This window comes from Dendrobates tinctorius, unplaced genomic scaffold, assembly GCF_039654945.1.
Source record: "Dendrobates tinctorius isolate UK_male_01 unplaced genomic scaffold, ASM3965494v1 ptg000107l, whole genome shotgun sequence".
In the NCBI taxonomy this organism is placed as follows: domain Eukaryota; kingdom Metazoa; phylum Chordata; class Amphibia; order Anura; family Dendrobatidae; genus Dendrobates; species Dendrobates tinctorius.
Genome location: NW_027361775.1, coordinates 4,216,641 through 4,235,626, shown reverse-complemented (window position 1 = coordinate 4,235,626; position 18,986 = coordinate 4,216,641). Strand labels below are relative to the sequence as shown.

The following is an 18,986-nucleotide window of genomic DNA, read 5'->3' as shown; positions in this document are numbered from 1 at the left end:
TGCTGTGAGGGACCCAAACAACCTCTGTGGCTGGTGCCACACAGCACCTGGCCCAGTCCCGAAGAATCCTTTTTTTTTTGGTATCACAGCAGTGTCATTTACTACGCTGTGACATCCGACTGTAACGTGTACACCAATACCACAAACACACGTTACTCTTTGTGTAGGCCACTCTAGATTCAAATAAAGTGTAGCAGACACTCCATCATCATACAGTGCCATTAGTGTTTCTTATACCTGTTTGTAGTCCTACAGGAATAAGCACACTAATTCCTAATAATTACTTTCTTGAATCCATCAATAGAGATGAAGAAGGCAGGGAGTAAGGGATGTCCCCGTGGCGGCCGCGGAAGAGGTGCATCAGCAGCTAGACATGGTGCACATCCAGGGCAAGCAGCAGGCCCAATTCACTCAGCACCTACTTTCACCAGGCAGCAGTCATTTATGTGCAGCTTGTTAGGAGCGCAGGGCCATAGGCTGAAAAGAGAGGATCAAGTAGAAACCGTTGTAGGTTGGATGGCAGCTGAGGAATCCACCTCAATGAGCACAGCATCCTCCCAGGACCTCTCCACCACATCGGGTCAGCCCACTGAAGAGCAGCACCCATCTGCTTCTTCACCGCCCACTAAATTGCCCAGACATTCAGAGGGCCAGGACTCAGGAGCCAACCTTAATCCTCTTCTCAGAATCTGTTGGCTTGGAATCTGTGTGCCATCCAGACAGCATTCCTGCAGCTGAAGAAGAGGTAGTGTGCACAGATGCGCAACCACTATGTCCGTCTGAGGAAGAAGTGGAGGGTGGGCCAGTGCCCACAGTGACCAGACCCCAGTCAGCAGATGATGATGAAACTCAGCTGCCAGTTTCTGCTGATGAAAGTGTATTGGATGACGAGGTCCTTGACCCATAATGGCATGCTGAGGGGCAGCAAGCAAATGGGGATAGCTGGGAGGAAGAGCTTGCAGGTGTGGCGCAGCATGGCTGTCCACGTGGGAGAGGAAGAGGGAAAAATTGGTTGTCGGCTCCCTCAACTTCAGCACGCGTTAGGAGCAGGGCTCTTTTAAAGAACACAAGGGGTGCGCCCAAGAGCTGTGGTGCATGGGCCTTTTTCGACCAAGTTGCAGACGACGTTACAGTAGTCAGATGCAAGCTTTGTCGACAAACTGTGCGGAGAGGGAAGAACGTCAGCAACCTTAATACCACCAATATGTTGACGCATGTCAGGAAGAGGCACCCTGTGGAGTGGCAGCATCACACCCAAGATGATTCGCCACCTGCAGCTGGTTCCCCACCTTCGACCTCTTCAGCCACAGCGGCCACCTCTTACTCCAGCTCACAAACAGCTGCTCCCGCTTCCTCGCCAGAATGCCAGGGTGCATCTGCAGGTAGTGTTGTGCGGTGGCACACTGTCTGTACTTCGTCAGCATCAGCATCCCAATCACTGGCATCCTCACACTCCCAATCCAGTGTGCAGCCATCTGTCACACAGGTGTGGGAGAAAAGGCGCCCGTACTCGGCAAACCACCCACGAGCACAGGGCATGAATTCTCGCATTGCCAAACTGCTTGCAGTGGAAATGCTACCATTCTGGCTGGTGAGCAAGCCAGCCTTTATCGATATGTTGGGGTTTGCAATCCCACAATACAGCGTTCCCAGCTGCTTCTACTTCAGCAGGCAAGCCGTCCCTGCCCTGCAACAGCATGTGGAGCATAAAATTAAGCATGCGCTACAAAATGCAGTTAGTAGCAAGGTCCACCTGACCACCGACGCGTGGACCAGTCAGCATGGCCAAGGACGCTACATTTCCATCACCGCCAATTGGGTAAATGTAGTTGAGCCTGGAACTGAAGTAGACAGTGCAAGTGCACGGGTCCTGCCAACTCCACGGATTGCAGGCCTCTCCTCCGTACAAATTGACTCCTCCTCATATTCCTCATCAGACTCGCCTGCACCCAGACGTAGCCCAACAACCGATTTCAGCACTGCATCGGCCAAACATCAACAGGTCGTGTTGAAATTGGTTTATCTGGGTGATGTTAGCCATGCCGCAACCGAGCTGTGGATCACGCTCAAGGAGCAGAGCGACATGTGGCTTGCGCCGCTCAACCTTCAGCCAGGTATGATGGTGTGTGACAACGGCCAAAACCTGGTGGCGGCTCTGGGCCTAGGTGGTCTGACTCACATTCCATGCCTTGCCCATGTCCTAAACTTGGTGGTGCAGAGTTTCCTTAGGAACTATCCTGACCTTGAGGAGCTGCTGCACAAAGTCAGATATGAGTGCTCTCATTTGCGGCGTTCAAGCATGGCTGCATCGCGCCTTTCAGCCATGCAGCGCAGATTGGGCCTGCCCGAGCACCGCATCATTGTTGACCTCCCCACCAGGTGCAACTCGACTTTGCATGTGCTGCGGAGGTTGTGTGAGCAGCAACCTGCAATTATGGAGTTGCAGCTGCAGCAGGCACAAAGTAGACGACACACATCTCAGCCCTCCCATTTTACAACCACAGAGTGGGCATCCATGAAGGACATATGCACCATTTTGAAGTGCTTCGAGGACTCCACTCTGATGGTGAGCGCGGATGCTGCCCTACTCAGCCTGACTCTTCCCCTTATATGCCTTATAGAATCATCACTTAAAGGACTAAGGGATGAGGTTTCTCTGGAGGAGGAGGAGTATGATGAGACACTTGGACCAACCAGGCAATCTTCATCGGCCCAGTTCGTACAAAGCTCTGTGGGTGCCTCACAAAGGTCCAGGCAGGACACAGCAAGTGAGGAGGATGAGGAGGACTATGAGGATGAGCCAGAGGAGGAAAGTACACAGCGCTCTACTAGTAGTCACCAGATAGAGCGTGGATGGGGTGATGCAAAGCAGCCAGAGCACATTCCTCCAGCTGGTGACAGCGATGCATGGCCAGTTGGCAGCCTTCAGCACATGAGTGACTTCATGCTGCAGTGTCTGAGAAATGACCCACGCGTGGCTCGTATTCCCCACACAAATGACTACTGGGTGGCCACCCTCTTAGATCCACATTACCGGGAGAGCCTTCAAAGCCTAATTACACCGTTGAACCGGGCGCGTAAAATGCAGGAGTCCCAAGATGCACTGGTTAATTCACTCATGTACTCTTTTCCACCGCATAGCATTGATGCGTGAGCACTAGCAGGCACCTCAGTGCGTCCTGGGCCCAGCGGAATCCATTCAGAAGCCTGTAGCAGAAGCAGTACATCTGCTACTGACAGGTTCAGTGTATCCAACCTGTTCCAACGGTTTCTGAACCCGCAAACAGTTCAGGCATCATCAGCACAGACAGTGCAACACACTAGGAGGCAACGTTACCGTGACATAGTGGCACAATACCTCTCCACCCCTGTCAGTGTGCTTCAGGATGGATCTGCCCCCTTCAAGTTTTGGGTCTCCAAGTTGGATACATGGCCCGAGCTTAGTCAGAATGCCTTGGAGGTCCTGGCTTGTCCTGGTGCCAGTGTGATTTCTGAACGTGTCTTTAGTGCAGCTGGCAATGTACTAACAGACCAACGTACCAGACTATCCGCTGCAAAGGTGGACTGGTTTACATTCGTAAAAATGAACCAGGCCTGGATTTCTGGTGACTTTAGCTGCCCTGGGCCAGAGTAGACAGGTTACATGCATGGTTGGTAGCAGTGTGCATGATCTATCATGTGCCTATGTTGCACACAGCGTCATCTGTTAAGCCCGTGCTCTGGCCTCTACTACCAACATCTAGCACCTGGTTCTGTGACTGACTCTTTCACCTCATACTGTTTTCCATGGGCTCTAGTACCGCCAGCTAGTGCCCATTTCCATGACTGCTGATTTCACAGCATGCCGTGTTTCTGGGCTCTAGTACCGCCAGCAAGCGCCCATTTCCGTGACTGCTGATTTCACAGCATGTCGTGTTTCTGGGCTCTAGTACCGCCAGCTAGTGCCCATTTCCGTGACTGCCACTTTCACAGCATGCTGTGTTTCTGGGCAACAGTAACGCCAGCTGTACCTCGTTAGACCAAAGTGGAAAAAAGGACGACAGATGCCAAACACTTATAGGCAGAAGCACAAGAGGCGGGATCCAGCCACGCCAGCTGTTTCCTGGCAGTGAAGTGCGAACATAGGTGCCTCCCCCGAGGGGTAAACCGAGTTCCAGCATCGCCAGCTGGTTCTCGGGAGTGCCCAAGGGAACAGGTACCTCCTGCTCCAAACCGTGTTTCGACAACGCTCGCCGTTACACGGTTGTGTCCGCCGCACTGTTCCACGACCCCGCCGTACTTCATTCCAGCTCAATTTGCTGTTATCCGTGGTGTCGGCAGTGTAGGAGCCCCCTACGTGGACTCCGGGACCTGGCGCTCAAGGCTGGTCTCGACAGTGCCAATAGGCCCTCCTCCTCCCCTGCTGCGACTGCGGAGTAAAGAAGACTGTGTCCTGGTTGCGGGGGCAAATGTGGCTCTTGCACCTTCTGACGAGAAGACATTACTCCGGTAGAAGACCCAAGACAGGAAGACAGATGCAGAAGACCCAAGACAGGAAGACAGATGCAGAAGACCCAAGACAAGAAGACAGATGGAGATGTCCCCGGACTCATGTCTTTTTGCTCTTGAACTTGCGTCTTTGTGGGTTTTTTTTGGGCTTCTCGGCAGTGCTTTGGCTTATGTCACTACTACATTGTGGTATCCGGGCTACAGTAGTTTCAGCTGTTGCCCAGTACAGCCACTGGCACTTTTACCTTCTGCTGCTTATCTGGGTTCCAGTAACGTCAGCTGGTTCTCAGTAGAGTCAATGGCTTAGGTCCCTCCTTTGTGGTATCCGAGTTCCAGTAACGTATGCTGGTCCTTGGTAGTGCATTCTGGCACAGGTTACCTCCTGCTTAGTTATCGGCCTCCGGTAACGTCAGCTGGTGCCCGTTAGTTCCATTGGCTCTTATGCTGATTTCTGCTTCCTATACGGGTTCCAGACTCACCAGCTGGTTCTCTCAAGTTCCTGTGCCTACTGTTACTTCTGCGTATTTCCTCTGGGTTTGGGACATTCTGCAACCAGCCAATAGCAGGATAACCATACACAGAGGTTTAGGAAGCAGTAGGAGCAGATGTACATGAACCAAAAGCAGAATATCAATATGCAGAATTACTGAATAACAGTAATATAATCAGCAGAAGAAGACTAAACATGGTTTAAAGGGAGTGTATCCGTTCCTCCACGTGGTGCTCCTGGAAACTCCCTGCAAAGCAAGGTGAGCTGAATGCGGACACATGTCAGTCAAAGGGCATATTGACACCACCACCAGCAGTTTTAATTTAATAATGTAAAATCACTAACCCTAACCCTAACTATCCTTAACCCCTAACCCTTACCCTAACCCTACTAACCATAAACCCTAACCCTACCCCAACTAATCCTAACCCAAAGAAAAAACACCGCTATTAAGAAGATGTTTTCATGCTACAGCTTTCGCTCTGTGCATTTCTCTAGCGATTTTTTTGCTCCTCTGCCTCTGCAAACTCCTTTCCCATTATCCTGAGGTGTTTCCCCTCCATTTTATCCATTATATAGCACTGTAGTGGTCATTTTGTAATTCCGATTTTTTTTCTCCCATTGACTTGCATTGATTTCTGAAATCGGAAATTCTGTCCTATTAGATGTAATCATCTTGTTATATTTTAACAAAACCTAAACACCCCCCACCCCTTGACCACCATTAGAGGCTTATTCGTGCCTTTGTTATCCGGTGGGTGAATGTCAAAGGTAAGTGAGGGTGAGCCGTCAGTGAGCAAGGGCGACATTTTGGGTACAAGCTAGGGTGCCAACCTTCGCAGCAAGGTAGGGACACTCTTTAGGGATACTTGAGGGTGAGCCATGTATCAGGTCCAACTTTTATTATTGCCCCTACATATGAATGGTATTTGCTATTTTTTATCTCTGTTTATCTGGCCATCTTGGATACTTTGGTTAATGTGATTGATTATATGCTCTTAATCAGGACCCGTAGAAGCGTCTCTTGACGTGAAGCGACTGTTGTCCACTTCCCTCCCCACTGTCTTCCCTTACCTGTTTGTCCTATGAAGTGTGTCCATATACCGTGTATGGTTGAATAAAGGACTGCATTTTATTATAGCTTATGGGTGAGTGCCGCATTTTTTTCTATTTTTTCGTGATTATGGATGTTTTTTCAATGCTGTGCACCATAACCTGAAGCTAAGTACACCGCTGTTCATTGGATGCCGTCTTTCTTTTGTGGCAAGTCAGATAGTTGGATCTTAGTGCCATTCATTTTTTCTATGTTTTTTGATACTCTCACAGATGAGATGGCACTGTAGACTCAGTGGCTTTTAGCACAGTACTACCACAGATAATGGTTGCAGAGTACACATGGTGTTTTTTTTCATAAAGTGCACAGTCTGAATCTGTCATCCTATAGCTATACTAATGGCAGCATGATGGAGGCAGCTCTCGTGATCCGACCTTTACACAGGACAGGTCACGTGCTGCGTTGGTCACTCACAGTCATGCCAATACTCAGCATGGCTATGATAACTTCTCAAGTGCCCACAATCTAAAAGCATGTTGACTGGCTGCACTGCAACCTGAACAGGGAGCCAAATGTACAGTAAAAAGTCTGTGTTTGGGGTTCAGTAACGGACACTCAGTGTCCGATACAGACCCTAAACTTTTTCATTTGGGGTTGTTCATCCCTATTCAGGTGTGAAGAAAACTTCTAAGCAGCTATAAGGATGAGATATAAATGTAAACCACAGTCTATACATGTGTGTCATCTATAAGTTCATTTCATAAACTGATATTCACTACAGTGTATAAGATGTTGCATAAAAGAGCAATTCTCTAAATAACAAGTGTGCTGGTTTTATTATCAGGTCAAAGCTCCTCTTCACCCAAACCCAAGGGCATGTTTGTCATTGGCAATGTAATGTGTTATCTGAGTTGGATGATATCTTTTCCATGACCTCAAGGTTTACCTCTTACTCCCCCTGTAGCTAGGTGTTCAATATACCAAGAACTTTAATTTGAAATCAATTCAAAAGCTTATTGTCTGTGCTGTTAAACCTTTCACCTTGCCCGCTTCAGGTTTCCATCTCTTAGAATATATTTTTCTCTTTATTGAAATGTATATGCTACTGTACCATATTTCCTCATTTGCAGAAAGGTTTATATTTTAGTAAACAAGTTCTGTAGATATTAATGAAATATAAATAACCATAAAGGAAATGAAAGTTGACAGTGATAATTCAAAAAATGTTAAACAGTAAATATTTTATATGAGAAATTTTTGAGATGACATTGAGATGAATGGTCATTTCTTTAAAAGGAACCTGTCACATGAAAAAAAAATGCTATAATCCTGATATAGGTTTAATCTGCAGGTTAATAGTGTTCATAACCTGACCAGCATCGGCACTTTGATGTCTGCTGCCGGGAGAAAATTAACTTTATTCCTCCCGACAGCATTCAGGCTTTAGTCATAGGCTGGTGCCAGTGTGGATTCAGTCACAGCTCTGTGTACAGAGAGTGGAGACTGTAAAGGGCCCGTTTCACATAGCAATATCGCTGGCAATATCGCTGTAACGTCACCGATTTTGTGACGCAGCAGCGATATTGCTAGCGATATCGCTACAAGTGATACTTCCGACCGGCTCCCCCGCTGATTATCGCTGATTGCGCGAGAACGTCCTGGACCATTTCTCATCGGGCGCTTCCTGCTGGGCTTCCTGTGGTGCCGACGAGCGACGTGTGGAGGCGGGCGGGAGGACTTCAGGATCGCCGCGCCTGACATGTAAGTAGCGACCCCCGACTGCTGCTATGTCACTGATGAGATCTGCCTGTGTGGCAGCTTACTAGCGACCTCTTAGCAATGCATCAGCGATCCATATCGTTGTCGGGATCGCTGGTGCATCGCTTAGTGTAACCGTATCCTAACAGTGCCCTCAGGCCATGACTGACAGTAGGCCCTAATGATAAGCCAGTTGACAGTCAGTGTCGGAGGCATGGCTACAGCCACCGCGCTTTATAAACAGAGAGGTGACTGAACTCACGCCGAACTCACTGAACTCGCAGAAATATGGAGGACTAAACCTAAAGTCCTGTCAAGGCACCTGTAGACCCTGAAGTCTTGTCACGGCACACACAGACTTACCTTGACAAAGGTCACATAAGTGGGGGCAGGTTCAGAATGCTATTAATAGCATTTTTTCACAAGACAGTTTCCTTTTAATACCTAGGTAATAAGTTTATTAATTTCATAATAAATCCTTATAAGTGTGGCTGTGTCACTGTTCGTGGAAGCCTGCCGCCATAAAAAGGGCTTCCATGGACAGATTTAGTGCAAGCCACTTTGTCCACCAAATCCTAGGAATTGTGCTTACTTTCACCCCTAAACCTCTAGTAAGGGATCTGGACATATACAGGAGCACTTGGTTGGGGAATGACGTCAGCTGATGACAGGTGGAACAAGCTGTTAGCAATAAGGCTCAGAACGCCAATTGGTACCAATCGGTACCAAGATGTCTAGTCAATGGCAAAATCAAAAAGCAAGCAGGTGGTGAAAAACAAGCCAAGGCCAGAAAATAAAATGTTTATAAAGGCACAACAGAAGCAATAACACTGAGGTTTTGGACCAAAGAAAATACACTTTTATCTGGAAATGGGAGTCAGAGGTTCAGGGGTTTAAATAGAAGACAGCACTTCCCAGTGATCTCAGAAAGGAATAATCTCAACAGCCAAGATTTAACCTCATTGTTCCCTGACTAAATGGCAGTAAAAGTCGCAAGAATTAAACCATTCTGCCAGGACACTATCTGCAAAAAAGATCTTGCACTGCCCAGTAACCAAAAGGGATAGGTATTACAATAACAGCCTGATTTCCATTATTCTCATACAAAATTCTGCATCATCTGTTTATCATCTGCAGCAATCACAAAGGGGTAATTTTAGGAAGTTAAATTTACTTATTTAATATTTAGAATATGAGTCTTATAAATCCATATGGATAATTTCCCCCAGTGTGGCCGTACGCAGAATTTTATTGTTTACCTCTGTGTAGATTTGGAGCTCTGTTATAGAAAAATTAGCTGTCATTACAGAGATACTTTACAAATGTAGTCACCACAGAACTTTAGATATGTTTAGATAATAAACAGAATATTGACTTAATTTAAACAGGAGGTCTGACCTTATAATTTTGATGATCAGTGGTATCCTTCTGATAGATAACTCATCATCATAAGATCAGTGAAAGTCCGACATGCAGCACCGCTATTGATCAGCTGTTTTCAGCTCCTGGGTCAGTCAATGTAATTGGTGTAAAGAATTGGAAATGCAAGACTCTGTTCATTGTGTGGAGGTCGTTGTTGATACTGGTTCACTTGCAATACAGTGAGCAGATCCCTGGTGGTCCAGGGTTGTAGATTGCTTACAGCACAAGATCTAAAAAGAGCTGATCAGTGGGATGCCAGGTGTTGGATCCCCACTAATTTGATATACATTATCAATATTAACATCAGGGGGGAAGAAAAAATCCAAATGACAACCAAAGGTCTAATGTATAAAATTGCTTTATTTATGGCAGGGCAAGAAAACAGTATCAAATGCTAAAACACCAATAGTCATCCACAAACATAGAAAGGGCACAATGGACCATGAATGCCTTGATCATGTGGGGTGTCAAGGTCAAAACACCATTCTAATGGAGGTGAATATATTCATAGAATAATACATCTTAAAAACTATGTAGACAATTAGAATGAATGCAGGCCAGCAGATATCATAAATAGTATCAAATGGAACACATTACCACAATTAAAGATAATATATCTGGCACAAACATCACCTGATATGTGGGCAAGTGCGGGCAGACAGAGGGTCCACGTGCCAACCCCAACACGCGTTTTGGAACACCTTTGTCAGGGGTCAGCCCTCCTATCAACTATTTCTTTACCATAAACCTGTGAAAATATTAGTGTAGTGCATAGTCAGTATCTTGACATACTCACTGATTGCTGTCTTCTGCAGTATTTAATGTGACTTATGTGACGACAATTCCGACTCTCCATGTCACTCTGTGCACTGCGTGACCAGCAATCGACTTTTACAGCATAAGCCCATGCAGTGTCAGAACAAAGCTCTATTTCCTTACACTGTAAAAGAGACTTCTGTCTCATGCATAGAGCGCAATGTAAACCAAAGAATTTCCGGTACGTGAGTCAGAAAATGAGCATAACGGTGCTAGATACTGGAAAAGACGGCGATAGTCGAGTATATTAATATACTGGCCGTACACTACACAAACAATGACACAGGTTTAGGGCGAAAACAGTTAGTAGGATTGCTTCTTAAAATACTGTAGGTAATGGATGTTAGATCAGTGGTGTCCAATACCCTAACGCCACTGATCAGCTTTTTTTAAGGTCCTGTGCTAGCAAAATTTAAAAAGAGAACAAAGCTGGAATATGAGAGTTCTGTTCACTGTTTTGCAATTGAGTTGAATACTTGCTTGATCTTCTCAAAAATTAAAAAGAAAATGATATTTTAAATAAAGGTTGCTTGAGTGTTAATAAGATCACTTGTTAATAAGCCATATGTGATAGACAAGTAGTATGGAAATTTGTTCCATCCTTAACCCCTTAACGATGAGGGGTATTTTTGGTTTTGCATTTTCATTTTTTGCTCCCCTCCTTCCCAGAGCCATAACTTATTTATTTTTCCACCAATATGGCCATGTGAGGACTTATTTCTTGTGAGACAAGTTGTGCTTTTGAACGACACTATTGGTTTTACCATGTCATGTAACAGAAAATGGGAAAAAAATTCCAAGTGCAGTGAAACTGCAAAAAAACTGCAATCCCACACTTGTTTTTTGCTTGGCTTTTTTACTAGGTTCACTAAATTCTAAAACTGACCTGCCATTATGATTCTCCAGGCCATTACGAGTTCATAGACACCAAACATGTCTGGGTTCTTTTTTTATCTAAGTAGTGAAAAAGAATTCTAAAATTTGTAAAAAAAAAAAAAAAAAGTTGCCATTTTTCGAGACCCGTAGCGTCCCCATTTTTCGGGATCTGGGGCCAGATAAGGGCTAATTTTTTGCATGCCGAGCAGAAATTATTATTGATACCATTTTGGTGCAGATACGATCTTTTGATCACCCATTATTGCATTTTATTCCAATGTTGCAGCGACTAAAAAAACGTAATTCTGGCCTTTTGATTTTTTGCCCCGTTTACCGATTCGATGAATTCTTTTTATATATTGATAGATTGGGTGATTCTGATGGTTACAACCACAAGCAACAAGTTAGCTGTCACTATATCAGCGAACATAACCATGGATACCTAAGGTCCTGCAATGCCTGCACATGAGGAAAAAGATAGCAAATTAGAAAAACTATACTACATTTCAAAATGGAGGTATTTGCTATTATTATTATTATTACCACTCTACATATTGGGATAGGATCTTGGAGATGGGTATACCTCTTTAACATTTATTCCATCATGGATAAAATATGGTATACAAATTACAGGAGATAATGGGTTATTCTAGTAGATAGGTGACAAACCATTTTTGCATTTTGGTTTCATTACAAATTTGGCTTTCCCAGGCCCTTTGTTTCCCTGCACATTAAACTTTGATGTGGTCTTTTGTCATGAAAAGGAGTCTGTTGCCTGAAAGGAGCTAAAGAAAAGATAGATAAAAAATTTTCAAGCTCTCCCCCTGGACATTAGAATAAGTTTACAGACAGATTTCCAGTTAACTCATTATACAGCATGCAATCGATATTGCAGTACAGAAGCTATCAAAGGCAAACAGTGCAAATGTTTTATTGAAACCCAATTATAAAAAATGATTTGTAGCCAAAAATATACATTCAAGGAAGAAAAAAAATGTCCCCAATGGTGGACAGCCCCTATAAATATCTCACCTGCGGAACCCATTTGGAAGAGACAAAACTGGTAACTTCTATGACTGGTAGACCAGCTTCTGAGAGGCGGTTGATTAACTCAATTTTAACGTCAGTTGGTACAAAAGTCTGAAAAGGAAATAATAAATATTGATATTCTATTCTGCATTATTCTTACAGATAATAATCTTCCTGTATTTAAGCTACATTTTCATTTAGCCGTCTGTACTTCACCATATAAAAAAACAAAAGTAACAGAAAACAATTCGCTTTGTCCACTGTAAAGTTAATGATGCAAAGTGCACAAAATTTCAAGGGGTTGCGTCACCAGATTTCAAAATATCAACTGAATATATCATTAAATAGATGTATAAAAAAGAATAGATAAGGGCTTACAAGCTATTTTATAGTGAGCTTGTAAGCACTGTATTGAACCTGCCCAGGGACGCTTTAGTGCAATGTTACCTCTTAACCCCGGCCAACTTCAGAACAGTGCAGCAAGTGCTTATATCTCAAGAATGGCTGCACATTTTAAGAAGCAGAAAATTGCAAAAGTATGCGCTAGCTGAAAATATCCAACTATGAAGATGGGAATAACCCTAGGGAATCTGTCACCTATTTTTTTGTATATAAGATGCGGCCACCGCCATCAGGGGCTTATCTACAGCATTCTGTAATGCTGCAGATTAGCCCCCAATGTAACCTGAAAGATAAGAAAAACGACTTATGTTATACTCACTGGGGGGGCAGTCCAGTCCAGGTCCGATGGATGTCGGGGTCCGGGTTCGGCACCTCCCATCTTCTAGCGATGACATACTCTTCCTTGCTTCCCTTCTGCTGAGGGCAGAGCAGAGTACTGCAGTGCGCAGGCCCGGAGAAAGGTCAAAGAGATCCGGCACCTGCACACTGCAGTACTCTGCTCTGCCCTCAACAGGGTAGAGCAGTACGCCTGCGCCGGAGCCGCGATGGGAAGCAAGGAAGAGGACGTCATCGCTAGAAGATGGGAGGACCCTGACCGCGACACCCATCAGACCCGGACCGGACCACCCTTGTTATAATATAACTCGTTTCTCTTATCTTTCAGGTTACATTGGAGGCTTATCTGCAGAGTTACAGAATGCTTTAGATAAGCCCCTGGTGGTGGTGGCCACATCTTATATGTGAACAAATAGGTGACAGATTCCCTTTAACAGTAACAGACTGTGTAGCAAAATGCCTACTTGATTCAAAATGGTAACGTTCAATTGTCAATTTGTTCATTATTTCCATAAAAAGGGCACTATGACACAAAGAAAAATGACACAATGCATAGGTAGAAAATTATGCTTTGGAATCATTATTTCATGGGAAAACGTGGCATATTATAAGCATATTATCTGAACAATTTCAGTTATGGATAAAATTTGCCATGTCTTTAATTAACTACTGTTTTTGGTCAACAGAAAACTACTCTGTCAGATATTTTACCTGTTGTTATTGCTCTAAAACACTTCTTGTTTATTAGTCTTTGTTTGAATGATTATTACATTAAGGTAGCTGGATCCTTTACCTTTCTTGGACATTAGAGATGGGCGAACTCGAACAGTGAAGTTTATTGTCCGTACCGAGAGAAAAACTCTCATGCTGCTAGCGGGGACCTCACCGAGGTCATGGCAGTTCAGCCCGGTTGAGAACGGAGCCTCAGTGACCAGAGGTAACCTCAATGATGTCACCACCGGTCACTGAGGCTGCACTCGCAACCGCTCAGCCACCTGTGGTTCTCAGCCTGGATGGGCACATCTTGGCACTGTCTGGGTTGAAAAACTGTTTATCCCCCAGACATGGATTATGGCATGGGACAGAACAACAAACAGGTACACTACCATTCAAAAGTTTAGGGTCACTTAGAAATGTCCTTAGTTTTGAAAGAAAAGCACAGTTTTTTCCATTGAAGCTAACATTAAATGATTCAGAAATACACTCTATACATTGTTAATATGGTAAATGACTATTCTAGCTGCAAACGTATGGTTTGTAGTGCAATATCTTCATAGGTGTATAGAGGCCCATTTCCAACAACCATCACTCCAGTGTTCTTATGGTATTTTGTGTTTGCTAACTGTGTAAGAAGGCTAATGGATTGTTAGAATACCCTTAAAAACCCTTGTGCAGGTATGTCAGCACAGCTGAAAACAGTTTGGCTGATTAGAGAAGCTATAAACCTGTCCTTCCTTTGAGCTAGTTGATAATCTGGAGCATTACATTTGTTAGTTCCATTAAACTCTCAAAATGGCCAGAAAAAAAGAACTTTCATGTGAAACTCGACAGTCTGTTCTTAATCTTAAAAATGAAGGCTATTCCATTGCCAAGAAACTGATGATTTCCTACAATGATGTGTATTACTCCCTTCAGAGGAGAGCACAAACAGGCTCTAACCAGAGTAGAAAGAGAAATGGGAGGCCCCGGTGCACAACTGAACAACAAGACAGGTACATTAGAGTCTGTAGTTTGAGAAATCGATGCCTCACAGGTCCTCAGCTGGCAGCTTCATTAAATAGTACACGTAAAACACCAGTGCCAATGTCTACAGTGAAGAGGCGATTCCGGGATGCTGGCCTTCAGGGCAGAGTGGCAAAGAAAAAGCTCTGAGACTGGCTAATATAAGGAAAAGATTATTATGGGCAAAAGAACACAGACATTGGACAGAGGAAGATTGGAAAAAAGTGTTATGGACAGACGAATCCAAGTTTAAGGTGTTTGAATCACACAGAAGAACATTTGTGAGACGCAGAACAACTGAAAAGATGCTGCCTGAAGCCATCTGTCAAGCATGGTGGAGGTAATGTGATCGTCTGGGGTTGCTTTGTTTCTGGTAAAGTGGGAGATTTGTACAAGGTAAAAGGGATTTTGAATAAGGAAGGATATCACTTCATTTTGCAATGCCATATCATAACCTGTGGACAGCGCTTGATTGGAGCCAATTTCATCCTACAACAGGACAGTGACCCAAAGCACACCTCCAAATTATGCAAGAACTATTCAGGGAAGAAGCAGGCAGCTGATATTCTATCTGTAATGGAGTGGCCAGCGCAGTCACCAGATCTCAACCCCATTGAGCTGTTGTGGGAGCAGCTTGACTGTATGGTACGCAAAAAGTGCCCACCAAGCCAAACCAACTTGTGGGAGGGGCTACAGGAAGTATGAGGTGAAGTTTCTCCAGATTACCTTAGCAAATTAACTATTAGAATGCCAAAGGTCTGCAATGCTGTAATTGCTGCAAAGGGAGCATTCTTTGCCAAAAGCAAAGTTTGAAGGAGAAAATTATTATTTAAAAAAAAAATCTTTTTTTTCGAACCTTGTCAATGTCTGGGCTAGATTTAAAATTCATTTGGCAACTCATTTGATTAATAAAAGTATGAGTTTTATGGAAAACACAAAATTGTCTGGGTGACCCCAAACTTTTGAACAGTAGTGTATGGTATATTGTGGTTTTTTCTATTTTAGTTTCATTACAGGAGAACGAGGGGTTCTGTGAAATAAGCGTTTGGTGAGTATAACTGAGTTTGTTATTTTTAAATAAAAAAGTAAAAGTGCGTTTTGTTTTATTTCTAAAAAAGGACTTTATTCTGGCTATGTCTTTATTTACCATACCACTATAGTTTTAGTAATAGATAGGTGTCTTACAGACGCTTCTCCATTACTAAGCCATGGGCTTGCTGTCACCTGACAATACAAAGGTGACATCAACCCCACAAATATGAACCTCACTTACCACTGCAACAGGGCAAGTGGCAAGAGCTGGGCAAAGCTCTAGAATTAGTTCATCTCATAGATGTGCCTTTTCTGAGCAGCTGCCGGCTGCTATTTTTAGGCTGGGGGGCCAATATCCATGGCCCCTTACAAGCCTGAGAATACCAGCCCCCAGTTGTCTGCTTTAGCAAGGCTGTTTGTCAAAAATTGAGGGGACTCCATGCCGTTTCTAAAATTATTTATTTAAATAAATAAAAATCAGCATGGGTTGCCTTCTATTCTTGAAAAATAGCCTTCCTGAGGCTGACAGCTGAGGATTGCGCACCCCATCTGTGAGCTTTACCTGACTGGTTATCAAAAATACACAGGAACCCACGCTGTTTTTTTAAATTATTTATTCACAGAGCAGGAGCAGATGATGAATACTCCAATCCCCCACTCCTGCTCTCACTGTTATTATTGGCAGCAGGCGTTGGATTATGTGATCAGTTCTCCCATCAGCTAACACCAGTGATTGGAGGTAAACTTTGTACCTTCGATCACAGCTGCGCATTCACGCTCTCTTCTGACAGTGTGGGAACCTCAGCTCTCTGACTGGCAGGGAAGATTTCACCACCAATCAGAAACAGTGTTTGCCTGGCTGTCATGCAAATGCCAGGGTGGCAAACACCCATTGTTCAGGCCCCCCATTCAAGTGAATGGGGTTCTGGTTTGGGTTTAGGTCCAGGTACTGTTCTGATACCCGAACCCGAACTTTTTGTAATTGTTCAGTCGAACCCGCCAGACCCGAACATCCAGGGGTCCGCCCATCTCTATTGGACATATATAGTAGCTGCTATATATTTTTCATTAGAGCCAAGGAGTTTCAACATACTCTTTAGAAGAATCTTTATTTCTATAGCCAGCTATATGGGAAGACTTAATTACTATCCACTATGAGAAATGAATGAGAAAATCAATAGCACACCATTCTTCATCCCTTTTATCAAGTTAAAGAATTTAAACGGGTTTGCAAATGACAATAGACAAAATATCACCGACCAAGTGCAAAGAACTAATTGCTCAGTTTCTTAGTTGCTGGTAAAAGTTTAGCTACTAAATATTGACTTGATGAGATGAATATTGATTGTATTATTTTAATTTGATAATGATTCATATAAGAACTTATTAGAACACAATACGTTACCTTTTCATTTTGTAAACCATCTCTTGGCCCAACTTCAACTATTTTGACATATTTTGGAAAACCACTTGCACATGGCTCCTAAAAAAAATACAATGCAACATGTATTAAATTCAATTATTAAGTATAGCCAAATATTTAACAAAGTCCATTGTTGATTCCTAATATTTTGAGACTTGGCATCAATTACAGTCACCCTGATACAGGTATCCCTCAATTCCCAGCATCAAAAGCAAATGCCTAGTTAATCTCCCAGCTTTATGCTAGTTAAGATATTATAATAGTCACTTGTGCTATTAAATAAGAAAATTTAAGAGGTGTTTGAGATATGACAGTAAGATAATCATTCATTTTGAATCTATGTTAAATTATATCCCCCCAAAAAAATGATGCTTCAATATTTATTATTCATAAATGCTTATACAACAGCAAACAGCAAATCATCACTCCTTCCAAATAACATGACAGCTAATACATGCGGTACGATCTACAAGCAATAGGTTCAGATACAGTTAGGTCCATATATATTTGGACAGAGACAACATTTTTCTAATTTTGGTTCTACACATTACCACATTGAATTTTAAACAAAACAATTCAGAAGCAGTTGAAGTTCAGACTTTCAGCTTTCATTTGAGGGTATCCACATTAAAATTGGATGAAGGGTTTAGGAGTTCAGCTCCTTAATATGTGCCACCCTGTTTTTAAAGGGACCAAAAGTAATTGGACAGCTTAAATAATTGTAAATAAAATGTTCATTTTTAGTACTTGGTTTAAAACCCTTTGTTGGCAGTGACTGCCTGAAGTCTTGAACTCATGGACATCACCAGATGCTGTGTTTCCTCCTTTTTGATGCTCTCCCAGGCCTTCACTGTGGTGGTTTTCAGTTGCTGTTTGCTTGCGGGCTCTTTCTGCCTGAAGTTTAGTCTTTAACAAGTGAAATGCATGCTCAATTGGGTTGAGATCAGGTGACTGACTTGGCCATTCAAGAATATTCCACTTCTTTGCTTTAACCCCTTTCTGCCATATGACATACTATCCCGTCCATGTGCCCTGGAACGTAATTCCCAGGGACGGGATAGTACGTCATAGCGATCAGTGGCGCCCACGTGGTGAGCGCCACTGATCGCGGCAGGGTGTCAGCTGATTATCACAGCTGACACCCGGCACTATGTGGCAGGGGCAGTCACGGACTGCCTCCGACACGTTAACCTCTGGCACACTGCGATCAAACACGATTGCAGTGTACCGGGGGTTTAGGGAAGCATCGGGAGGGAGGGGGCTTCCTCCGTGCTTCCCTGAGACCCCCACAGCAGCGCAATGTGCAGCGCTGCTGCGAGGGCCTCCTTCCCTGCAGGTCCATGGATCCAAAATGGCAGCGAGCACCTTCGGGGGCCTGCAGGGAGCCGGCTTCCTCAGTGCCTGCAAAGCGCACGCACGAGGAAGCCTGCAGTACTGCCTGTGACAGATCGCTGATCTGTCACAGCGATCTGTGATGTGGGAGATCAGCGATCTGTCACATGACAGTTATGTCCCCCCTGGGACATTGTAATAAAGTTAAAAAAGAAAAAAAAGTGTAAAAATAATTTTTTAAAAAATCGCTAAATAAATTAAAAATATATATATATATATTCCCTAATAAATTCATTTTTTGGAAATAAAAAAAAACAATAAAAGTACACATATTTGGTATCACCACGTCCGTAACGACCCACCCTATAAAACTGTCCCATTAGTTAACCCCCTTGGTGAACCTCTTAAAAAATAAAAATAAAAAACAAACCAAAAAATAAAGCTTTATCATCACACTGCCAAGCAAAAAGTGCAGTGACGCGCCATCAAAAAGACAGATATAAATAAACATTTTACCGCTGAAAACATCATTTTGTCCTGCAAAAAACAAGCCACCATACAGCATCATCAGCGAAAAAATAAAAAAGTTATAGCTCGCAGAATAAAGCAATCCAAAAATAATTATTTTTTATATTAAATTGTTTTCATTGCATAAAAGCTCCAAAACATAAAAAACCATAAATGAGGTATCGCTATAACCATACTGACCCGAAGAATAAAACCGCCTTATCAATTTTACCGCACGCGGAACGGTGTAAACGCACCCCCCAAAAGAAATTCTTGAAATGCTGGTTTTTGTTCATTCT

At 43.5% G+C, this 18,986-nt stretch overlaps 1 protein-coding gene across 2 annotated transcripts in view; it reads right to left on the bottom strand.

Moving 5' to 3' along the window:
* HMGCLL1 (3-hydroxy-3-methylglutaryl-CoA lyase like 1) overlaps positions 1-18,986 on the bottom strand; it is a 198,482-nt gene that overhangs the window by 165,021 nt on the left and 14,475 nt on the right. For both annotated transcript variants that reach the window (XM_073589137.1, XM_073589136.1), the window contains exons 3-4: positions 16,831-16,908; positions 11,937-12,044 (exon numbers count right to left, since the gene is read on the bottom strand). In XM_073589137.1, coding sequence (XP_073445238.1) covers positions 11,937-12,044; positions 16,831-16,908 — 186 coding nt within the window. The remainder of the gene's footprint in view (positions 1-11,936; positions 12,045-16,830; positions 16,909-18,986) is intronic.